This window comes from Folsomia candida, unplaced genomic scaffold, assembly GCF_002217175.1.
Source record: "Folsomia candida strain VU population unplaced genomic scaffold, ASM221717v1 Fcan01_Sc009, whole genome shotgun sequence".
NCBI classification, from domain to species: Eukaryota; Metazoa; Arthropoda; class Collembola; order Entomobryomorpha; family Isotomidae; genus Folsomia; species Folsomia candida.
The window spans coordinates 4,876,730-4,898,171 of NW_019091201.1; the positions used below are offsets into that span (position 1 = coordinate 4,876,730).

General features: G+C 37.2%; 4 protein-coding genes and 1 long non-coding RNA gene across 7 annotated transcripts; 2 read left to right on the plus strand and 3 right to left on the minus strand.

Moving 5' to 3' along the window:
• Nucleotides 1–216: 216 nt before the first annotated feature.
• Nucleotides 217–9,063, plus strand: LOC110854205 (DNA-directed RNA polymerase II subunit RPB2). Its single transcript, XM_022102611.2, has 20 exons — nt 217–511; nt 647–855; nt 925–1,278; nt 1,702–2,245; nt 2,652–2,958; nt 3,037–3,223; nt 3,434–3,717; nt 4,135–4,554; nt 4,623–4,866; nt 5,102–5,122; nt 5,184–5,471; nt 5,539–5,665; nt 6,101–6,411; nt 6,489–6,547; nt 6,612–6,870; nt 6,950–7,041; nt 7,196–7,283; nt 7,357–7,515; nt 7,604–7,711; nt 8,687–9,063. Exons 1-20 carry the CDS (start codon nt 415–417, stop codon nt 8,942–8,944), a joined length of 4,416 nt encoding a protein of 1,471 aa, XP_021958303.2. The 5' UTR covers nt 217–414; the 3' UTR covers nt 8,945–9,063.
• LOC110853761 lies at nt 9,059–10,839 on the minus strand. Of its 2 annotated transcripts, XM_035855001.1 has the most exons (6): nt 10,470–10,839; nt 10,098–10,413; nt 9,859–10,031; nt 9,550–9,651; nt 9,355–9,462; nt 9,059–9,290 (listed from the first exon to the last, which is right to left on the minus strand). In XM_035855001.1, exons 2-6 carry the CDS (start codon nt 10,371–10,373, stop codon nt 9,089–9,091), a joined length of 861 nt encoding a protein of 286 aa, XP_035710894.1. In that variant the 5' UTR covers nt 10,374–10,413; nt 10,470–10,839; the 3' UTR covers nt 9,059–9,088. The 2 variants fall into 2 exon arrangements, with proteins under 2 accessions (XP_035710894.1, XP_021957772.2); XM_022102080.2 differs by having other exon boundaries at nt 10,098–10,839.
• Nucleotides 10,840–11,254: 415 nt separating this feature from the next.
• Nucleotides 11,255–12,548, plus strand: LOC110853762. Its single transcript, XR_002548258.2, has 3 exons — nt 11,255–11,669; nt 11,745–11,845; nt 11,927–12,548. It is a non-coding gene; the product is annotated as an uncharacterized LOC110853762 (long non-coding RNA).
• Nucleotides 12,381–14,189, minus strand: LOC110854206 (hsp70-Hsp90 organizing protein 1-like). Its single transcript, XM_022102612.2, has 4 exons — nt 13,853–14,189; nt 13,504–13,793; nt 12,889–13,132; nt 12,381–12,823 (listed from the first exon to the last, which is right to left on the minus strand). Exons 1-4 carry the CDS (start codon nt 14,031–14,033, stop codon nt 12,549–12,551), a joined length of 990 nt encoding a protein of 329 aa, XP_021958304.1. The 5' UTR covers nt 14,034–14,189; the 3' UTR covers nt 12,381–12,548.
• Nucleotides 14,190–14,358: 169 nt separating this feature from the next.
• LOC110853764 (serine/threonine-protein phosphatase 2A 56 kDa regulatory subunit delta isoform) lies at nt 14,359–18,247 on the minus strand. 2 transcript variants are annotated; one of them, XM_035855002.1, is made up of 11 exons: nt 17,685–18,247; nt 17,505–17,607; nt 17,221–17,423; nt 16,871–16,942; nt 16,740–16,789; nt 16,595–16,664; nt 16,392–16,495; nt 16,226–16,312; nt 14,976–15,165; nt 14,881–14,904; nt 14,359–14,792 (listed from the first exon to the last, which is right to left on the minus strand). In XM_035855002.1, the coding sequence occupies exons 2-11, from the start codon at nt 17,605–17,607 to the stop codon at nt 14,745–14,747; spliced, it is 951 nt and encodes a 316-aa protein (XP_035710895.1). In that variant the 5' UTR covers nt 17,685–18,247; the 3' UTR covers nt 14,359–14,744. The 2 variants fall into 2 exon arrangements, with proteins under 2 accessions (XP_035710895.1, XP_021957773.2); XM_022102081.2 differs by having other exon boundaries at nt 16,859–16,942; nt 17,685–18,246.
• Between the last annotated feature and the right edge of the window lie 3,195 nt (nt 18,248–21,442).

Sequence of the window (21,442 nt, forward strand, 5' to 3'; positions counted from 1 at the left end):
CTACCCCCTACCCCCCAAACCAACTAACTAACAATAAGTATATTTTATATTTTCTCAAAATGTGTTTGTATTTGTAATAAAAGTTAACTATGAAAAAAGAATTTCAATTTTCATGAAAAAAGGATCGAGTTTCATGAAAATCTTTCTCCTACAAAATGTAATGAGCGATTTAATAATTGGGCTGAATTCCATTGAGCCCCGATGCAGCCGCGAGAGTCGATTCGAGCGGGTTGGATCTCGACCTCGTGCGTGATCGGGCAAAATTTCCTCAATTATTAAATTAAAGTTACGATATTTTGCAGAAATAATTAACTGATTAAATAAATCATAGTTTGTATTTAGTAAAAAGAGGGACAATTCTGATTGACTGATTCAGTTAATTAAACACTTTCTTAAATAATTTGCTCAACAAATATGAGCAGCTCGAGTGAAAAGGAGGATTCATTTCTCCACCAAAATCATGTCGGCGGGGGGGAGTCGAGTGGGGGCAGTGTCGATGGGGACATGGAAGGTATTATTATTTGATTTATTGCGGAGTTATCAATATTTCTACAAAAATTTTGCGTTTTGTTACTAAATTTAGAGAGGAAAGGCGGCGTTTTAATTATAACCGACAACGTCCATTTATTTAAATTGTATTTTACAGTTGAACCTGACATCTCGATCGAGACGGCGGTCAAACTGGCTGAGTTTTTACAGACTAAAAGGGCCGAAATTAGTACCAGTCTGTATGAAAAGTACGGGCCTGTGGAGCAGACTTTGAATTCATTTAACCATTTTATGAAGTTTACCCTTCCCGACATTATTTGTAAAAATGGAACCTTCCAACATGAAGAGATCCTCCAGAACGTCAAGGTCCTCTCTCCACAATCATTTTTTGTTGACTTGTTCATAATTTAAATAATTTTGTTCCCCATCTTTCAGAAAATTCATCTCGTCAGCGCTGTTCAAGTTAGTATGCCAAGTTCTAATGAAATAATACGAGAAACGCAGAGGGGGGAGAGATATTTGTTGTATCCGCATGAATGTCGAACCCGTGGATTGTCATATACTCGACCCATCAATGTCACTTTTCTCCATAAAGTCTTCAAAGTGGATAGCTGTGGAGGTCAGACGATCGACCGATGTTCAAGGGATCCCATCAACATGGGAGAAATCCCCATCATGCTCAAGTCCGAGCTGTGCAGCTTGCATGGATTTGACAACGAAGAACTCGTCGCTCACAATGAGGATCCGGACGATCCGGGAGGATATTTTATCATCAACGGGAAGGAAAAGGTATGTCGATAAGTAGAAAAGATTGGCAATGAAGGTCTCTCAGCGTGTGCTCTCCGATTTTGATCAAGTTAGTGTTAATTTATCAGAAATTTAATTAGAATGAAATTAGTGAAAGACGCGATCTCCCAATGGGCACGTTTGGCAGAGATATTTGCATCCGAAGAGGAGAAAACGCGCCTTAAAGTCGTCAAGTTTTACACTTTCCAAATTTACTGCGCGTAGATCTACTCTTCTGATGCAAATATCTCTGCCAAACGTGCTCATTGGGAGATCGTATCTTTTTCAAATTTCATCCTAATTAAATTTGTAATCAATTGACACTTATTTGCCCAAAATCGGAGAACATACCCTGGGAGACCTCCATTATTACGAACGAATAAATTCTATGCTAACTCCAATTTATATTTACCTACCAAAATCTAGGTCTTAATTTCCCAAGAACGACTCGCCAGCAACCAAGTCTTTGTCTTCAAACCGATGCAAGCCGCATCGTTCGAATTGCAAGCAGAAATTCGCTCATTTGCATCTCCCACATCGGAAGAAGTGAACGCTTTGTGGATAACGATCCCAAAAAACCCGAATTCTTCATCCGTCAACACGATCAATCGTACCTCGACAAAAAAACCGGACGAGCAAAACTTCACCACAGATTTAATTAATGACGGCTGTTACATCAAACCGATCGGTCTCGGGGTTCCGAATTATATCCAAAAGCACAAACCCCTCCTCGAGAAAAAGTTTCGACAACGCAAACCCGGACTTGTCGTCGAGCACGTGGAACTCTTGGATTCTCTTCCGCTCAAAGTGCTGTACAAAGCGTTGGGCTATTTTGACGATGAATCAATTTGGAAAACTTTTGGATTCACGGACAACGAGGGGATCGAGTTCCAAGAAGTTTTAACAAGTACAATGGATAATTCTGTAGCTGCAAGTTTAGAGACGCAGGCAGAGGCTATCATTTTCATAGGTAATAAGATAACCTAGGACTTGATAAATCATTGCTAAAATCATCAAAATCAGCACATTTTTGATCATTTCTCCGCTCTGGAAATTATTTTAAAATTCTGGGCGACAAATTTGTAGTGCAAGAGTTGCCATTTTTTAAATATACACTCCAGACTTTGACACTTTTTGAAGGAGAAGATCTCGTGTTTAGAAAGTCTTCAGAAAAATTGGAACTCGTAGAAACTGGCCCAAAAAATTCACCGCCATTCCATTATGCAACTTGCTGACTGCAAATTTTCCCTCCAGAATTTTAAAATAAATTTCCAGAGTTGAAAAATGATTTAAACAGTATTGATTTTGACGATTTTAGTGCAGGGTCATCGATATGCATCTGATTATTCTTCATAAATACGACTTTTTCCACATAGGAAAGTTACAGAAGAGGAAAGAGAGGCTACAAAATGCTCACTTGCTCTCGACCGACGAACCTCCCCCGCGTCGAATTGTGACCCACGAAGAGCACCACTTGGCCGGTGAGATATTCATCAACGAGAAGGTTTTACCACACGTTGGCGTCGAATCAAATTCGAGAATTCGCAAAGCACTCCACATCGGTTACATGGTAAACCGTCTCATCAAGACGCAGGCCGGCCGGATAGAGTGTGACAATCGGGATCATATCCAGAACAAACGGTACGATTTAGCGGGACCATTGATGTCCAGCTTGTTGAAAAAGTGAGTCGATTTTAATTTTCCGATTCAAAATAAACTCAGTTTTCTAACCCTGAATAAAAATGTTAATTTTTTATTTAGAGTGCTGCACCAGCGGATGCAAGGAATGCTGCTACAGATTATTCGGAAAATTGAGACCGGGCGGAATTATGACTTTTTCGAGGAAGTCGGTCCATTTTACACGTTGACGGAAGGATTTCATTACGCTTTCATGACCGGAAATTGGGGCATTAAACGGATGCCTTCCATGCGTGTGGGCGTAGCGCAGGTATGTTTTTTTTGTAGACATTGGCGACGGAAGCAGGGGGATAATGTCCCCACAGAAATCCGGCGAAATCGTATCTTGCCCATTTTAATTTTAAGTCCAATCCCACAATGTTAATGTTCCCATATGTTCCACAACTTCCGCCGCCACTATTCGCAGATGTGTGTCGCACTAATCGATAAATACTAATTTGTCCTCTCTGTCCGCCAAAAGGTGCTATGTCGACTCAACGGGATTTCGACGCTCAGTTACTTACGTCGGGTCAACTCACCATTCAACCGACTTGGCAGGATGACTGATCCTAGGATGGTGCACAACACGGCTTTTGGCTACATTTGTCCCGTCGATACCCCTGAAGGTGAACCTGTCGGATTTCTTAAGCAGTTATCCATCATGGCGCATGTCTCCGTGGATGCGGAGATTTCTCCCATTCGACGATGCTTGAGGGAGATGAATGTCAATCAGCTTGATGAAGAAAATGATCACTTATTAGCGACGTGAGTCTTCATTAATTGCGAAAGACTCGATGCCAAAATCAGCACATTTTTAATCATTTCTTACAAATTGTCAGCTCTGGGAATTTATTTTAAAATTCTGTAATTCTAAAATTTTAAAACAAAATTGTAGTCAGTGAGTTGATTAATAGAATGGGATGAATTTTTTAAGCCAGTTTCGAAGAGTTCCAATTTTCTGAAGGCTTCTTAAACTTGAGATCTCCTCCTTCAAAAAGTGTCAAAATCTGGAGTGTATATTTTTACAAAATTGGCAATTCCCTGCTCTACAAATTTGTCGTTCAGAATTTTAAAATAAATTCCCAGAGGCGAGAAATGATTAAAAATGTGCTGACCTTGGCGATGAGTCATCACATCCTACGTTAATTACTTCTAGGTACATATTAAAAATATAATTATTAGGGAGACGAAAATCTTCATCAACGCCTCCCTCGTAAACACCTGTCCCCCTGGCGCCGCGTCAGACTTGCTCGTCGAGAAACTCAAAGCCCTCAGAAGAGCTTGGGATCCTGACCGGTACCAGGAGTACTTATCAGAATTCCACAGGATGCGCTCAGAACGCGAACGGGAAAACAAAAAGAAGGGTTTAGAACGATCCCTTGGCGTGGCTGAAGTGGAAAAAGAAGTCCGAAAGAAATTGAACTTTTCATCCATGATGAGCAATCAAATTTCAATCGTTCGAGATTTCTCGCGACGTGAAATTCGAATCAGGACGGATGCAGGGAGATTATTGCGCCCATTGTACGTCGTTAAAGGGAACCTGCTCAAGTTGCATGGACACGTCGGAATACTGAACGGAAATAATTCCGTTGTCAAATTCGAGTAATTATTCATTATTAATTAAATCACGGGAAATTGTAACTAATTAAATTCCCTATTACTTTTTTTAGCTGGCCTAAACTTCTCAAAGCTGGAGCAGTTGAATTTCTTGACGCCGCCGAAGAAGAAAATGCAGTTATTGCGATGCATCCCAGAAATCTGATACCCTCCAAGGATCCAGACTCCCAGACGTCTCAAAATACTCTAAAGTTATCGTACACTCACTGCGAAATTGATCCGAGTGGTACACTCGGCGTTTGTGGGGCTATTATTCCATTCGCCAATCATAGTCATAGCTGTCGACTAACATTTCAAGTGGGTTGAGACATGGTTTGAAACGTGGGTTCGATTTCGGAAAACGGGGGAAGAAATCTCCCGGAAAATTTCAACAGTCCGTAACAAATTTACCCTAAAAATGCTGGGAAATTCCCTTAAACTTTCAAAATTTCTCCCCCTTTCCCGGCAGCAAACGTTTGCACTACAAATCGAACCTACAGTTTGAAATACTTTTAATTTTGGGTTTGAGGGCTAAATTTTAAATTGTTTTCAGACAAACATTGCAAAACAATCTGTAAGTACATATTTTTCTTTGGCGTCATACAAATGTAAATTATTGCGAATTAATTTTACAGCTTGGCGTCTACGCGCTCAACTATCAGTCCAGATATGACGTGGACTGTCACGTCCTTTACGGAGGACAACGGCCTCTCGTCACCTGCAGAGCAGCCGCAGCCTTTGCCGGATTTGATGCCAATCCTTCGGGTCAAAATGCTATCGTGGCGATTGGTTCGTACACCGGGTACAATCAGGAGGACAGCCTGATTATGAATGAGAGTGCCATTCAGAGAGGACTCTTTCGCTCGATGAACTACAAAACTAAGGACGACACGGCAAAAACAAATCGAGGATTTGGCGACGAGGCAAGTTTTTTGTGATTTTGTGTTGTACAGATAGACAGAAATTGTTAAGTTGACATTTTTTTTGCAGAATGAAACGTTTGAAAAGCCTGACCATAAAGAAACCGGAACTTTTCGAGGGGAACGAACTAAAATTTTGGATGAGGATGGCTTACCATATGTCGGAGAGGAAGTCAGAGACGGAGACTTGATCTTTGGTACGTTAAAATAGAGTATTTTGAGCTCAGTTCTTCCCCGGGTTTGGATTTCCTGGGCTGTTACACCCACAAAAAACAAAAATCTAGATGGAAACAGCAGTAATACTAAAATACAGGTTTTGTGAAGAAATTAACATTTTATCGATGTCAAACTACATTGTTTTCACGATCTTTTAAAAATAAAGTATTTTGATAAGGATAAAAAGTAAATTTCTTCAGAAAACCTGAATTTTCGTACGACTGCTGTCTTCTCCACGCAGATTCTCGTCTTTTTGTGGGTGCAACAGCATTGGAAATCTAAACCCTGGCAAGAACGGAACTCAAAATACTGTAAATACTTTGACAAAGTACTTTGCCCACCTCCGACTGGGTGCATTCTTTTAGAATTAAATTATTTGCTATCAAATTGTCGCTTTTTTTGCATAAAAATTCCAGGAAAAGTACAAAACATACCCAATCGTGAAAAACAAGAAGGCAAAGAAGGCTGCAGCAAAAGGGATGTTTCTCAACCCATTCGGATCCCTTGTCACTCAGTTTCTTACCATGCTGGCAAAGGCGAACCCACTAAGAAAGACCCCATCAACCCGTCACGAACCATGGTCGACAATGTTGTCGTGTTTGACAACGAGAGTGGATACCGATCATGTAAAGTTCGCCTCAAAACGGTTCGATGTCCTCAAATTGGGGATAAATTTGCGTCAAGACATGGTCAAAAAGGAGTGATTGGTATCACGTTACCCGAAGTTGTAAGCTGCTTATCATCGTCAATGCGATGTTATGTTATCTATTATCCTAAATTTATGTTTATTAATTAATTTATTAGGACATGCCTTTCACCAAGGATGGAATTGTGCCCGACATAATAATCAATCCGCATGCAATGTAAGATGATTTTTTATACCACGTGACGGTAGTCAAACTATAATCTCGTCTATGTTTTTTACAGTCCTTCTCGAATGACGATTGGTCATTTACTGGAAATGTTGGATGGAAAAGTTTCTGCATTGGCAGGCAAAATATCGGATCGACCTCCGTTCAGTGCTTACGATGAATTTGAGAACGGATTTGGATTGGATTTGACCGCACAGCTTGAAACGGAGCTGAGGAAACGAGGATTCCAAGGGTCAGGATATGAAGTCTTGTACTGTGGACATACAGGAAAGAAGATTAACGTGCAATTTTTTATTGGTCCGTGTTACTACCAGGTAGTGAAATTCACTAGAATTTGCGTCCTTTCTTTTTCCTGTGAAAAAATCTCTGAAGCATTTACTTCCTATATTTCAGCGTCTTAAACACATGACCATTGATAAATTACGGTTCAGAGCTAGAGGCCCCATTTCGGCGTTAGTGAGACAGCCAAACCCTGGAATTTCTCGGTAATTATCCATCATAAATTTAATTTATTACCCTGATTGATTACATTATTGACACTTGAATTTATGTAAATTAGTCGCTTGTTTTGTTTGTATCGTCATTTAAAAGTTTACCTAGCCATTTAAAAATTTACCAACGTTAATTAACTTTTTACAGAGAAGGTGGCTTACGTTTCGGGGAAATGGAACGCGACTCAGCCATAGCTCACGGTGGAATGCAATTTCTTCGGGAACGACTTTTCCTCGTGACTAATAATTTAATTACTGTACTAATCATCCATTTTTAGTTAATAATTGTAATTAAATTTCCCCCCTCAGGTATCCGATTACTACACGACGCCAATCTGTCACACTTGTGGTCAAGTCTTGACGCGTGAAATAGTTCATACCGTAGATCAGGTCAAGTTGCGGGAGGAAGGAGCAAAAACATATCAATCTACTTTTAAGTGTATGACTTGCAAATCTCAGAAGGACAGGGTAACTGATTTATCTTCAAGTTTTGTCATTTTCGGCGTCAAAGGTTTTCATATCAGAAAAATTAATCAAAATTTATATAATTATGCAGGGCAGCCTTGTCGAAATGCCGTACGCTACAAAGTTATTGTTCCAAGAACTAATGTGCATGAGCGTAAGGGTTGTGATTCTTCCGATCGAGTTGGAAATGAATGACATTGTAAGCTTTAGTATGTACTATTTAACGTAGGACTCGATGGTTCATCACAAAAATCGACAGTTTTTAATAATTTTTCGGCTCCGGGAATTTATTTCCAAATTCTGAAGGACCGTAGTCAGCAAATTGATTAATAGAATTGTAGTATTTTTTAAGCCAGTTTCGATAAGTTCCAATTTTTCTGAAGGCCTCTTAAACTTGAGATCTCCTTAAAAAAGTGTCCAAATCTGGAGTGTATATTTTTTTAAATTGGCAACTCCCTGCTCTACAAATTTGTCGTCCAGAATTTTAAAATAAATTTCCAGAGCCGAGAAATGATTGACGATTTTGGCTATAAGTCACTGAGCACGGTTGCTTGACACTGTAATACGGTTGCGACAAATGAAGCATTTCGAAAAAAAAATCATTTTTGAAATCGTTGGTACTTTTGCGATGGTAAAAAGTACAAAAAAGTACCAACGACTTTGACCTCGAATAACTTTTGAATAGGCAGAGATAGGGACTTACTTCTCAAGGATGAAATCAACCTAATTTTTAGCTTGATTTTTTAAGCTAAAAATCTCGAGTGTACTATTTCGGAAAATTAAAACGTTTATTTCGAAGAATATCTCTAAAATTTAAGTTTTTCAGGAATTTTACAGCCAATTCTTATCTCACAAAATTCTATAATATACCAAAATGATCTAGACCGATCGATTGACACCCCACTGGAGGGTGTGAGATAACTTGATCCAGATTTGACCTAGGGGGTCATCTCAATCCTCCAACTTAGCAACGGTCCACTCACACCATTTTTTCAGTACATAATAATTTCTTCAAAAATGAAAATTTGTGTTGGAAACAATTCATTTGTCGCAACATGGTTAGAAGTGTAAAGTTGTCAAGCAATATTGGTCACTGAGTCCTATTTACGTTGCTAATTGTCAATTTTATCTGCAGTATGAAAAAGAATGCTCTACTTCTTAACCTTTCCTTCAGGTACAAGGAACCATATCCTTTGGTCATCAACCGCGCGAAAACATGGTGAACATGATTTCCGCCGATATGACTCAACTTTGGAATGACGTGCAACCCACCGGAAATCCCGTCGATAATGATGACCGTGCCTCCAGTCCTGCTGTCGTCCCTGGTGGCCGTGACCCCAATCCTGCTGTCGTCGCAGTTAATGACTCTGACCAAGAGCTGAGTATTCCACCTCTAGAAGAAGATATCACCGAAGATTTTCCTGGGTTGTAGTTTAGTACGTCGTAGTTTAGCAAATGTTGTTATTTAAAGCTTTCTCTGTGACCTTTGTTTTTTTTCAGTATTGACATAAACAAAATTCCTGTATTGGGATTTCTTTCTTATTACAATTACGTAATGTGTATATACAACTATACTTTAATTATTGCACGATTGTAGAGGCATCTGATCTCTTGGGCATTCGTCCCAGTTGCACTCCAAGTAGCAGGAGAGACGTTGACAATCCGGAATTGGGATTCGTCCCAGGGTTGAAATTGGATTCGTGGCGATACCCATTCTGTCAAAATCACTGGGTTTCAAAGGTTTCACCGGAGTTTCATAAACCTCTTTGGGATGCATGCTAGAATAATTTAGGGTAAATTTAGGGTGCAAATTACTTCTCGTATTAGTAATAATTTACATACATGAAACATTCTTGATACATGGTCATAATATCGTAAGGATCGGCCGGGTTTAAAATTTTCTTCACTTTGCATACCGGCGGTGTAACGAAGCACTCATATCCTCCGTACCTAGAAGAATAATTAGTTAATTAATATACATCCTTAATTACGGGAAACGATCACACATTTTCAAAATTTTCAGTAAATTTCAACTACCCAGGAATCATTCTGTCGTAGGGTTGTCGCAACATATTTTTCCGAACCAGTTCAAGATTTTCTTTGGTTGGTAAATCATGACCTTCGGGACATCGAGCATACCTAAAAAATAAATTATCAACATGATATTTATCCGTTCTTGGCGTTTGACTCCAGTGGTCGCGGAAGCGTGTGGATGTGGACAGAGGGGGGCAATGTCCCCACAGTTATTCGATGTCCGCATCATCTCCCCATATTATATAAACCCGTCCCTCCCCTATCCTACAATGTCAATGTCCCCACAGCTTCCGCGACCACTTTTTGACTAACTTTGCTCGACAAAGCCGATGTTCCTGGAAGTACGAGTCGTGCCCAAGATCAGGTCTGTTGTACATGGTGTCACACCTCCCAGCCATCTTTCGCACTTGAGGTCGATCCCATTTTTCGAACACTTCGCCCAAATTCATCATGGCGAAAGGGGCAAGTTCTGCAGCGCGGGCGAGCTGCGTGCATAATTAATTACAATTACTCATTTGCATTTAAAATACATAGTTTTTCAACTAAATTACCGGATCGCCCGGTGGTCTCTCTTGCGAGCTGGCTGGCTTTTCCAGCACTGCGAGTGGGAGTGGCGCCCCATCTTTGTTCATTTCGCGATAAGTCGTTGACCAAATGTACTTTCGTACGATTCCTTTCCGACAATCGTCCGTCTCCTGCATCGCGTACCGTTTCTGGTCTTCTTGCAGCTGTTCGAGAGCTGGGCGTGGGCGACAGGGTCGAAACCGAGCGGGAGGGTTTCCCGGTGGGCAATTGGTCAATTGCTGACCGTCTCCGCAGCACGGCATGGTGGGGATGAGTGGGTAAATTAGTCGGATATGTTCTTATCTAGAGATAAACAAGAAATTAGATAATGTTAAGTCAAATTTAAAGTGTAAACTTACCTGTATTTCAGGTGAATGCATGCAGAAACAAGGGTATGAAGTTTGGTCGATATTTTGCATAATCAAAATCGGCAGTTACACAATGAAATTTAATACTTTTCCATGTAAACAAATATTTCACTAGATTTTCATAAAAATCACTTATCAAAGAGTGGGGCTTATCGCTCACCAAAAATTGAAGTGATTATTTTACATACGTTAAAAAACCAGGTGGACTGCATTTATTAAATACAAAGCTTACTTACAACTTATTTATTATTTACGATGAATAATTAACTGACTCACTATTACTTTATAGAACATAGAACTAGATCATACATAGCACTAGATTAATCGTATTTACTTATTTAATTAAATGACAAACAATTCTAAAAGCAACCAGGATAAGGGTCCACCCTATTTTTTCTCATCACCAATTGAATCTTTCTGTTCATATCTTCACTGTAAATGGCGACACACTTTTCATAATTGATTCTTCGCCTTACTTGGCACGCCTTTTCGTGATACCGTGTCCTCCGGTACTGGTCGAGGTGACCTTCACGCCCCATTATTCGATTCAATAGACGCATCGCCTCGTCCACGTTTTCATTCCGAACGAGAACCGTCCTCGCGATGAATTTTGTATGCATGTTGAGAACCATTGTTGCGACGAGGGGGGTCAACAATTCCCTAAAAAACACATAAAATAATTAGTTAATTAGATGATAATTAATTAACCCAAACTGTGACAAATTGATCACAAAAAACTTGTAACATAATAAGTTTTAATTATAAATTCTATTTACCAATTAGTCCACGCTCAACTTTGACTTAAAATTGGTCGACTTCTTCTCAAAATAAGACAATGTCAATCTCAATAATTTTGAATTAGTTTAGAAATTTTAGGAAATTTTATTAAAAAAATGTTCAATGTTCACACCGGAGATGCGAATTTCGTTCAGTTTTGTATGTCTATTTACCCCACAGATTTCGTGTTCGTCTGATCTCAAAATTTTGATTTGTTGTGCTAAAGTTGGTTAACGTTTTTACGTTATTTTATTTTTCGTAGTTTTTGTTAAAACTTATTTTTAATTATTTGAAAAGTCTCGTAATTTTATACCAATTAGTTGTTAGAATCTTTTATAACAAACGTGCCAAATGAAGTGAAATTAATCAGCCAGTATTATTACTGAAATTTTGTGGTGGAGTAATTTTTTATGGGTGTGACATTACATTTAATTAACTTACAGTCATTTATTTTGCATTATAATTAACATTAGTATTTCTAAATTACAGGATTTTTACCACTTGTTGAACTAAAAGACCATCTGCTAAGCAAATTCGGCTTGGATTTTTAGGAGTCTGCATGAAATAGTGATTGGAGTAATTTTTTATGGGTGTGACATTACATTTAATTAACTTATTTAAATCATTCATTGTACATAATAATAATTAACACTAGTATTTCTAAATTACAGGATTTTTTTCCACTTGTTGAATTAAAAGACCATCTGCTTGGATTTTTGGAGTGAAAGTCTGCATGAAAAAGTTTCACATTTCTAGTTTCACCAACCACTCACTTTCACCGGAAATAAAAGACGTTGACGACTTCAAGCAAGCAAAATGACGACACACAATGATAACCCTCTTTTGGAACTCTTCTCTAAATATTTCGTACTGCTAACTATTTTTCATACGGCCTCCTGCCAAACTCCGGAGCAAAATCGGAGTCACTCCTTCGACTTTGGAGATTTTCTCGCTATTGTTATCATAATGGTTTTAATGTTCGGTGGGGTTTGTGCTTGTCTTGGAAAATTTGCAAGGGTTCGTTCTGGACAGATTTGATAAGATAAATTAATTACTTGGTGAAAAACGAGTCTCTAAAAAAACCTAAGATCTGCTGACGCGACTGATTTCTATTTTATTGTTTGCACAGTTAATTTTACAATATTTTACAATTAATGAATTCACATTATATACCAACCACATACCATATTTTCTTGACAATCTTATACATATTTCTAACAATGTAGTGATAAGTTATCACTGATAAAGGCTATTAATACCAAAAATATTTAATAAAAAACTTTTAAAAAATCATCAGATTTCGACAGTTGTAATTTTCTCTACTTCATCACCACCAGCGCCATCGGGAACATCTTCTTTTTCCAATTTTGTCCCAATTTCTTCACAATTTTCTGCTCCGGATTTCTCACCACCAACGACGATCGTCCTGTTCTTGGTTATCTTTGGTTTTTGCTTCACCGGAAACTCCGTACCTTCATATCTTTCCGCTGCCTGCCATTTCTTCTCCGTATCCAGATCGAAATCGAACGGTTTTTCAACATTCATGTTGAACAGGTCACGTTCATAAGCTGTAGTCATCAACAGTATTAACTTTAAAGCATTATAATGACGTAAAACTAAAATAAAAACGCACTATCGATAAGCTTCAAGTTTCCGGGCAACTTGGCTCTAGCTTCATTCAATGTTTCGCGACACTTATCCGCATTTCCCAGGAGAAAGAGGGCCTTCGCCAAAAACATTCGTCCCCGGAGGGAATGTTCCTCCAGTCGCAACGCCTTGTCGCATTCTTCCACAGCAGAGGAATAAAGTCCCAATCGGAGATATGTCAAGGCTCGATTGTTATACAGGCAGGGAGAATCCCTGATTAGTTTTATGGCCTAATACATAAATGCACAAAATTACATCACATTTTTAATCATCATTCTCGCCTCTGGGAATTTATTTTAAAATTCTGGACGACAAATTTGCAGTCAGTGAGTTGATTAATGGAATGACGCTGAGTTTTTTAAGCCAGTTTTGATGCGTTCCAATATTTCTGAAGGCTTCTTAAACTTGAGATCTCCTCCTTCAAAAAGTGTTAAAATCTGGAGTGTATATTTTTTTAAATTGGTAACTCCCTGCTCTACAAATTTATCGTGCAGAATTTTAAAATAAATTCCCAGAGCGGAGAGATGATTTAAAATGTGCTGATTTTGACAACTTTATCAAGTCATGCATATGTAAATATTTCTTTTATCGTCATTCTCACCTCATTATAATTTTTTAACGCTCCTGCAAAATCCTTCTGCCCAAAGAGAATGTTCCCCTTCTTCCGGAACTTATCCGACTCCACTTTCCTCTCCTTCCGGTCTGCCGTCCTTCGTTCTACGTCCTCCTCCACGGACCGCATGAAGGCCTGAGTACTCAGCTCATCCTGACTTTGACCTCTATTTTCCTCCTTAACTTTGTTTATGACGCTGCGATCCTGCGTCACCTGGCAGGCAAGGTCACACCCCCCAACGTTCTTCTCATGAAGGAGGATGTCCGCTTGGCGAATGCCTAATTCAAATTTTTAGTCAAAAAAGGTGACAAAAAAATCAAATTTCAAGAAAACAGACCTCGTTCATTCTCAGCCGGATCGGTGGAAGCGAGTGCGCTTATCACAGCCGTGATTTCGTCCACTCTGCCTAGAAAGCTGTTCAACTCGGTGTCCTCTTTGAGCCTGGTGGGGGTCTTGTCGAGGTCAAGGTCGAAATCGCCGGAACCGCAGTGCTCTGGATGACTCGAGCTCGTCGCCATTTTAATTAATTGCTTAATTAATTGATAATAAGTTGTGGATTGGATGCACAAAAGGAGAGGAGACACAAAATAATGTGAAAATGACTGAAAGTTTGAGTTTGCAGGAAGCAAATTATTGAACAAACTTTGTATGAAAAGTTGTCATTGGAAACTTGCCATTCCACGTTGGGTTGAACATTTCTATGAAATTACAAAAGTTCTCAGAAACACTTATAATTTGTAAAATAAGGGGATCAATTAAAACTTATTAATTCCAATTAAATTGTAGCATTTCACTGTATGCACATATTTAATCTAGATAATTCCTTGTTATAACAGGCATTGCTAACTTGCAGGAATGACTTGGTGAATGCTGTCTCTCTGAATTTCTTTCTATTCTATGGGAGAATGTGGGCGAAATTCATAATACTTATTTTATAACGTGCCAAATTACAAATTACTAGGAATTAAGAATTCAATTATTGTGCGTATTTTTAATTAGAGAAATATTTTATCACGATTTGTTACAATAATTTGATATTAAATGCATGGTGGTATTTTAAATATGTACGAGCCTGTATTACATATTCTTATTATAAAATGTACAAGGAATCGAAATCTAACACAACAAATACACCACAAATATTTTACAAATTATACTACACAGTTGAACAAATTGATATTTTTCCCCGTAAAATAAAGAGATTCTGTGGGTAAAGTTTTGGTGTCATCTCATGCGATCATTGCCAATATTTCTGCCAACTCATTTAGAAACATTTCCTGAAAATCCCAACGCAAAAATCATATTTACTTATCCGAATTCGAACCTTGTGGCAAAGGTAATATAATAAATTAAATTAAAACTTGCCTCTTTCGGAGAATGTCTTTCGGGCTGGAATGAACAAACAAGGAGATCATTATCTAAATTTTAGAATGCGAATGTAAATTGAGTCGTTGTCTTACCCAAAATTCGAATAATCCATTTACCACCCGTTCAGCCAATGAAGCATCCTTTTCGACAAATTTGACGACACAAAATGCCAGTTGAGAGTGGTAGACCGAGAGACAATTCATTTTGTGCAATGGTAGCAGCACGTCGAAAAGAGAAGCAATGTGCTCCTCCCTCAACGGGAGAGCTAATCCGTTGATGATGCTGCAAAATTAATAAAAATTGATTTGCGAAAGTGACACTTAAGGTGGAATAGCATGCTGGCCAATGCGGGTTTAGAGTTTAAATTGTTGTGTCTCAACTTTCCCTTCCTCCATGTATTCAAATGGCGATTTTGAAACATGTTTGTCGCCGTTCGTTTTTTACAATATGAAAATTTTAATGCACCTAAAAATCGGTAATTTTTATGCTTACAAAGTTAGGAAATAAAAATTTTGATTTGTTTTCTTCAATGAGGAAATATTTAATTTTTATTGTTTATTTTTCATCTATTTTATATTTATCTTCTGGTTGAAGAAAAAAATCAAAATTTTTATCTCCTAACTTTGTAAGCCTAAAAATTACCGATGTTTAGGTGCATTAATATCTTCATATTGTAATCAAAGAAACCCAAAAAAGGAAAGCTTAGATGAGACTAAGAAGTGCGATAAAAAGTATTTAATAAATTTCTTCTTAATGAAGGACATAGAATTTTAATATTTCCAGTATCAGTGCCCCAGTATATTTTCAGTATAGAATGATAAAGTGTCAAATAATATTGAGATAATATTTTGACCACCATCAAAACTTTCTCAGTTTTAAACTGATTTTCGGGATTTTAATTTTGTATTTTTATAAAAAATATGTATCAACTTTTTGCTCATTTACATTTAGCATGAAGGCCTTCATTTTTTTCTAATCTCAAAAAAACACATTTTCGATGGTGTTTTTCCTGCATATCTCAGGAACAGGGCACTATTCCAGCCTCCTGGTCGACAGTTCAATTCTAATTTGCCATAATTGACTCTGGACACTAATTTCATTAAAATCGGGTGGAAATTGACCTAGATCTGAAAAAATTAAGCTTTTCAAAACCGTAGTGATTGCTTACTTAGATGATTTTTTTCCTGCAGTAACTATAGCCTCATCTAAGAAAAACGAACGGCGATGAACAGGTTTCAAAATCGCCATTTGAATATATGGAAGAAGGGAAAGACGAGGCACAATAATTTAAACTCAAACCCCGCATCCAATGCCACGTTAATACTATACTGATAATACTAACCTCGCCTGTATTTCTAACATTTCTGCGATCCCATTGTGACGTTCAGTTTCGTAAATGGAGTGATGGAAGATATTATAAACCTGCTCTCTGCAATGGATAGATTCTGTTAGTAATTTTTCTCGCAGCTTAATTTATTTGGTACAAATCACAAAAATTGCTTCAGTACCGGATGTATCTTCGGAGATTAAGGAGTTTTGCATAAATCTTGTGATTGGTTAATTTTACAAATTCTCGTTCTCTTGAATCTTCAGCGTTATATAAATCCAGTAACTAAATATAATGAGAATCTCATTATGAGATACATACATATTTATATAAGGTAGCAGATAAATTTTAAACCAACCAATTTATTTTTTTGAAAGTACTTGCCTGTGACACAAACTCCTTATCTACATATTTCTCGGCTATACTAGGTTGAAAGTCAGGGGTTTCCAGAAACCTGAACATAATACCTTTATGTATAATTATAAGCAAATAAATATATATAGCGTAATAATTCTGAAAAAAAACCTACTTCAAAAACAATTCATAAACGAGTTGCAAATGCGGCCAAGCCGCGTCAAGCTGAAAAAAATCAAAGTCATTAACGTATTCATATACGGGATTAAACATAATTAATTAGCATAATTGTACCGTAGGCTTAACCTTTTCCGGTTCAAAATCTGTCCCGTTTGGACTCGACGATGGGGCCAGCGCCCGAAACACGTTGACGGAAAACTATTTAAGAATTGTACAAATCGTTAATGTAATGTAATAAATAATTGCATAGTTTTCGTTCAGAAATTTGACCCAATTTTCTGCAGAAAAGCGATTTGTACAAAAGCGATTTGCAGAATTATGCACATACTGTTCAGCAGAATAAAACGAATAGGAATTTTCTACAAGATTATGTAAAAAAAATATACAAAATACAAATATATCAAGCTTTTGTCAATTACTGCAGAATTCCACTCAATAACATAATAAAAAATAGAATGTCCACAACTTCTGAGTACCATGTTGACCGCTTCTGGATAAATAGGCTCTGTAATGACGCCTTCCTGGGTCGTAATGTATTCCACCATTTCTTGGAGTGCGCATCTTTTCACTTCTTTACATTTGAGGTCGGACTGCGAGTCAGTAACAAAATCAAACAGGACGCCACACTGTCGAAGTTTTTGAACAAAAAGCTCCTCCCTTTCCGACGCCGCCGCCGTATCTAAACCGCAACCAAATGACAATTATTTAAGATTAATAATACATAATTGGTTTGAATTGAGTTGTATATGAAAATGTGTACTTTTGAGCAGGGGAAGGGCTTCGAGTTCCTTGTTCTTTGACGGGGACAAGCTCAGCATTTTGCCATCTTCTTCCAAGCACGGGGCCCCAACGTACATTTCCATCTGGTTATAATAACTCTTTTAAATTGTATTCCCCCACGGATAAATAATAATTATTACTTGACAGGACTTAAATATACCTGCTTTTTATGTTAAGGATGACCTCTTCTTCTTCGTTGTTTACTCTCTCCGTGAGCCCAGTTACATGCACCGTTCCTCTAAATCTAATTCGTTAAGTACCAGATCACCCTGTCCTGCAGGAACTAACCTTCTTGTCCTGCTGTAGTAAGATTCTTAATTGTTCTTAATAATCTATGTAAATATGTATTTACAACAGCTCGTCCGCTTTCCTTCTTCCAATGAGACGAATGTCGACGCATGGAGCAAAATGACGGGAAATTGTATCACATAATGTGATACACATTCAATGTCAGGATGAATCAATTCGTTTCCTAAAAAACACCGGCGTAGCCGTTAGTGATTGAAGAATCCTGATTCAATGTAATAATTAATAATTAATTATTAAACTATAATTATTATAGTTTAATTGTTAAATTAGCTATGTTAGCTCAGTTCCCGGGGATGGAAAAATCTGAACAAAAAAGAAAAGTGGTTTTTAACAGTAGCAATTAATTCACCAGACCTGCAACAATTTTAGCTAGATTTTTTTTAATAGTCATGATTCATTCATGATTTCGAATTTATATGTTTTTATGAGAAATTAATGATATCCATTTAATTAATACAATTTTTACAATGCCTCAATTTAACTAATGAGACAGAATCACAACGTTTTTCATATAACAAGGAAACGTTTTAATAAACAAATTCATAGTTTACTTATGTACATATGTGGCTACATTTGCATGTATCTTTAATCCTTATGCAACTCTTTAACGTCACTACTAAAAATAATGCGAAATAGGTTCTAAGGTTATTATTATGGGCAAAAATAGTGAGTCAAACTAGCAATTTCTGTGGTTTAAACGGATCAAAATATTTACATTTTTTCCCCACGAATGATAAATCATTCACGAGTGAAAGGTTATAGTTAACAATTCCCAGCTAAAATTTTAAGCATAATGTGTCGTGTCTCCGAAATGTGTATTTAATTCGTGGTGGACACAAAAACAAGTTTTTTTCTGTACAATAATTGCCAAGAACTGTGCAAAAATCATGTGATCAATTTAAGAGGATCGCTGGTCAAGGCATTATATGCTAATTATAACATGACGCATAGGTCACACCAGGGGTCAAAATTCCCCAAAAGTCAATCACATCCTTTTCGTACGACTTCCTAACCCAGTGAAATTATCCGACTAACAAAAAACCAACTCGAGGTTTAGTTTCCTTTTTCAGCTAATGAAATTCATTCCAGACCAATTTCGCACCTCATTTGGTTCCATGTTCTACACGGATATTAAAGATTGAGTCAACAAGTGCAATTATTTGCACATCTGCACAATTAGGAATCATCCCATCTTACTATGTTATTATTATCGTCTGCTGCTCTTTTGCCACGCTTGACACCACGCTAACATGCATAAATCATGGTTCATCTTTATGGCGTTGTTAGATATGAATTATGCAATAATTTCTCGTGAGCTAAATAAACTGCGACTGCACAATTTAGAATATGCAAAATAGTGTCAAATTATGATAAATATTTAACCAGTAAAAAACGGGGTAAAATTACTCACACTTTTTATTTAAAAATTGTCGTGCAAATTTTTGCACACATGCAAAATTAGGTACAATACGGCACCACAATTCTCCTCATTTCTCGTTAAACTTGCGACTGCACTATTTAGAATATGCAGAATTGTGTCAAATTATGATACATTTCTAAGTAGCCAAAAAAACTTAGTAAAATTGCTCACACTTTATATTTTTCGAGGTAATAATTGCCCAGCAAATTTTTGCACACATGCAAAATTAGGTACAAATCTCCAGGTGCTGGTCCATGCACTTTTTCCTCGTGCTACACCCCCCACGGGCAGTGAGTGAAGCGACCATGCAGAAAAACTTAATTAGACCTAATTTACGGCTTCCTGTCATTTTACTATTTATGTAAATGTGCTTGAAGGTGATGGCGTCGTCGTCGTGCACCAAAATTGGACCATCATTCTACATTCCAGTCTAGTTTCTGCGTAATAACGACTCCTATCCTAAATTGGACTTAATTTATCACCTTAAAAAACGGGAGAATTTAATTATCTGCACGATTACTTTATAAAGCATGCATTACTTTATTAATCAGACCACACTTGATTTTACCAAAGGCATTACATCACTACTAAAATTAACTAGTTGCGTATTTTACTAAGAAGCCGAATTGACATCATCATTTCATATCCTCCTCGCGAGTACGACAGGATTTTAAAAAGGAATATGCTTCACAAGCACAAAACAAAATGCATCTCTCTCTAAATAAAAAAAGTGACATCTTCTCCGGAGATGAGATTCATGCTCTCTCGCCCACAGCAAAACTAAAGCAAATGCATGCAGCAATACAGATACTTCCTAAGTAGTACTTAGTAAGTACTAATTACATCAATATCAATGTCACCCTGATCCTCTGGCTAAAATCGTGTCAGAATATTTCCCTCACAATGGAGCTCTCCCATCGTGTGCTCTCCGATTTTGAGCAAAGTAATGTCGATTGATCACAAATTTGAGCAGTATGAAATTTGCGAAAGACACGATCTCCCAATGGGCACGTATCTTAGCCAAACGTGCCCATTGGGAGATCGTGTCTTTCGCAAATTTCCTCCTAATTAAATTTGTCATCGATTGACACTAATTTGCTCAAAATCGGATCGCATACGCTCGGAGACCTCCCTTGTTAGTTCGTTAATGAGTCGGTTTTTAAAGAACAAAGCAAATAATTGACCAAATTGTACCACACAAACAATGTCACTTTCATCTTTTCCGTCGTAAGTAGTTTTACCAATTTTGTGGGTGAGACGACTTTCCGCCTCATTATTTAATTTAATGCGTAATAACTTCACTTCACTTCAACGTGGTATTCCCAATATTCGCAGAAATTCGCGAAATGTATGTAAAGTTGACAGACTTTTGACATGTTGACATTGATCCATTAATCCCTAAATGTATGTACATACGATAAAATTGTGAGGAACGTGACTGGTGTGAACGTTTGCAATTTTTTTAGCGACAAATATGGACAATTCAGTATGCTAATTTACAAAATATTGTATTCTGCGTTCCGGTCTGATTCTTGAAAAGGTTGATTTTTCGCGAAAACAGGAAAAACTCGAGGATATTTTGTTTCATTTTATGGATGCGAAATAATTTAGCATTTTTCAATCAATACTACAATTTCGTGACGTTTGACACGTAATAATCTCTGAGCGTCGTTATTAATTGCGAATTTGCGAATTTGACGGATTCTTTTTAATGAAAATGAAACGGAAAACAATCAAAATGTGGCATCTTGCAAGCCTAAAAATTAGTCAATATTAGTCAAAATATATTCAACGGGTGTGAAACTTGTCAATTTTTGGGAAACATAATTTTCGAAGAATTGACAAAAAGTAATTTAGAATCAAAGACAATTTCGTAACATTTGACACGTAACAATTTTTTAATAAGTTGTTGAAATAGTTTGCGAATTTTACGATATTTTTAAAATTAAATTAAGCAAGCGTTAAGAGCTACATCTTTCAAACCTGTAACTCGCTATTAATTCAGTCAAAATAATTTTATCGGATTTGAAGTTTATCAACTTCTGGGAAATTTTTCATTTTACTGAAAAATTATTAATTTACAATGAAAAATGGAACCGATACAGTCTTTAATACACCTGGTTTTCATTTTTTTAAATAAATTCAAGTAATAATTACTTATAATAATAATTATAAATTATTAAGTTATA

What these genes read in the sequence shown, in the direction of transcription:
- LOC110853764 (XM_022102081.2), bottom strand. Translation starts at nt 17,607, where the DNA reads ATGGAAATGTACGTTGGGGCCCCGTGCTTGGAAGAAGATGGCAAAATG. An exon ending in ATAAGGAGTTTGTGTCACAG is followed by an intron (nt 16,496 to 16,594) that starts GCAAGTACTTTC and finishes CATTATATTTAG; the next exon opens with TTACTGGATTTATATAACGC. An exon ending in ATGGATTATTCGAATTTTGG is followed by an intron (nt 14,905 to 14,975) that starts GTAAGACAACGA and finishes TGTTCATTCCAG; the next exon opens with CCCGAAAGACATTCTCCGAA.
- LOC110853761 (XM_035855001.1), bottom strand. Translation starts at nt 10,373, where the DNA reads ATGCCGTGCTGCGGAGACGGTCAGCAATTGACCAATTGCCCACCGGGA. An exon ending in TACGACAGAATGATTCCTGG is followed by an intron (nt 9,463 to 9,549) that starts GTAGTTGAAATT and finishes TTATTCTTCTAG; the next exon opens with GTACGGAGGATATGAGTGCT. An exon ending in ATGTATCAAGAATGTTTCAT is followed by an intron (nt 9,291 to 9,354) that starts GTATGTAAATTA and finishes AAATTATTCTAG; the next exon opens with CATGCATCCCAAAGAGGTTT.
- LOC110854206 (XM_022102612.2), bottom strand. Translation starts at nt 14,033, where the DNA reads ATGGCGACGAGCTCGAGTCATCCAGAGCACTGCGGTTCCGGCGATTTC. An exon ending in CGTTAAAAAATTATAATGAG is followed by an intron (nt 13,133 to 13,503) that starts GTGAGAATGACG and finishes TTTATGTATTAG; the next exon opens with GCCATAAAACTAATCAGGGA. An exon ending in AAACTTGAAGCTTATCGATA is followed by an intron (nt 12,824 to 12,888) that starts GTGCGTTTTTAT and finishes TGATGACTACAG; the next exon opens with CTTATGAACGTGACCTGTTC.
- LOC110854205 (XM_022102611.2), top strand. Translation starts at nt 415, where the DNA reads ATGAGCAGCTCGAGTGAAAAGGAGGATTCATTTCTCCACCAAAATCAT. An exon ending in AGATCCTCCAGAACGTCAAG is followed by an intron (nt 856 to 924) that starts GTCCTCTCTCCA and finishes CCCATCTTTCAG; the next exon opens with AAAATTCATCTCGTCAGCGC. An exon ending in AATGATCACTTATTAGCGAC is followed by an intron (nt 3,718 to 4,134) that starts GTGAGTCTTCAT and finishes TATAATTATTAG; the next exon opens with GGAGACGAAAATCTTCATCA.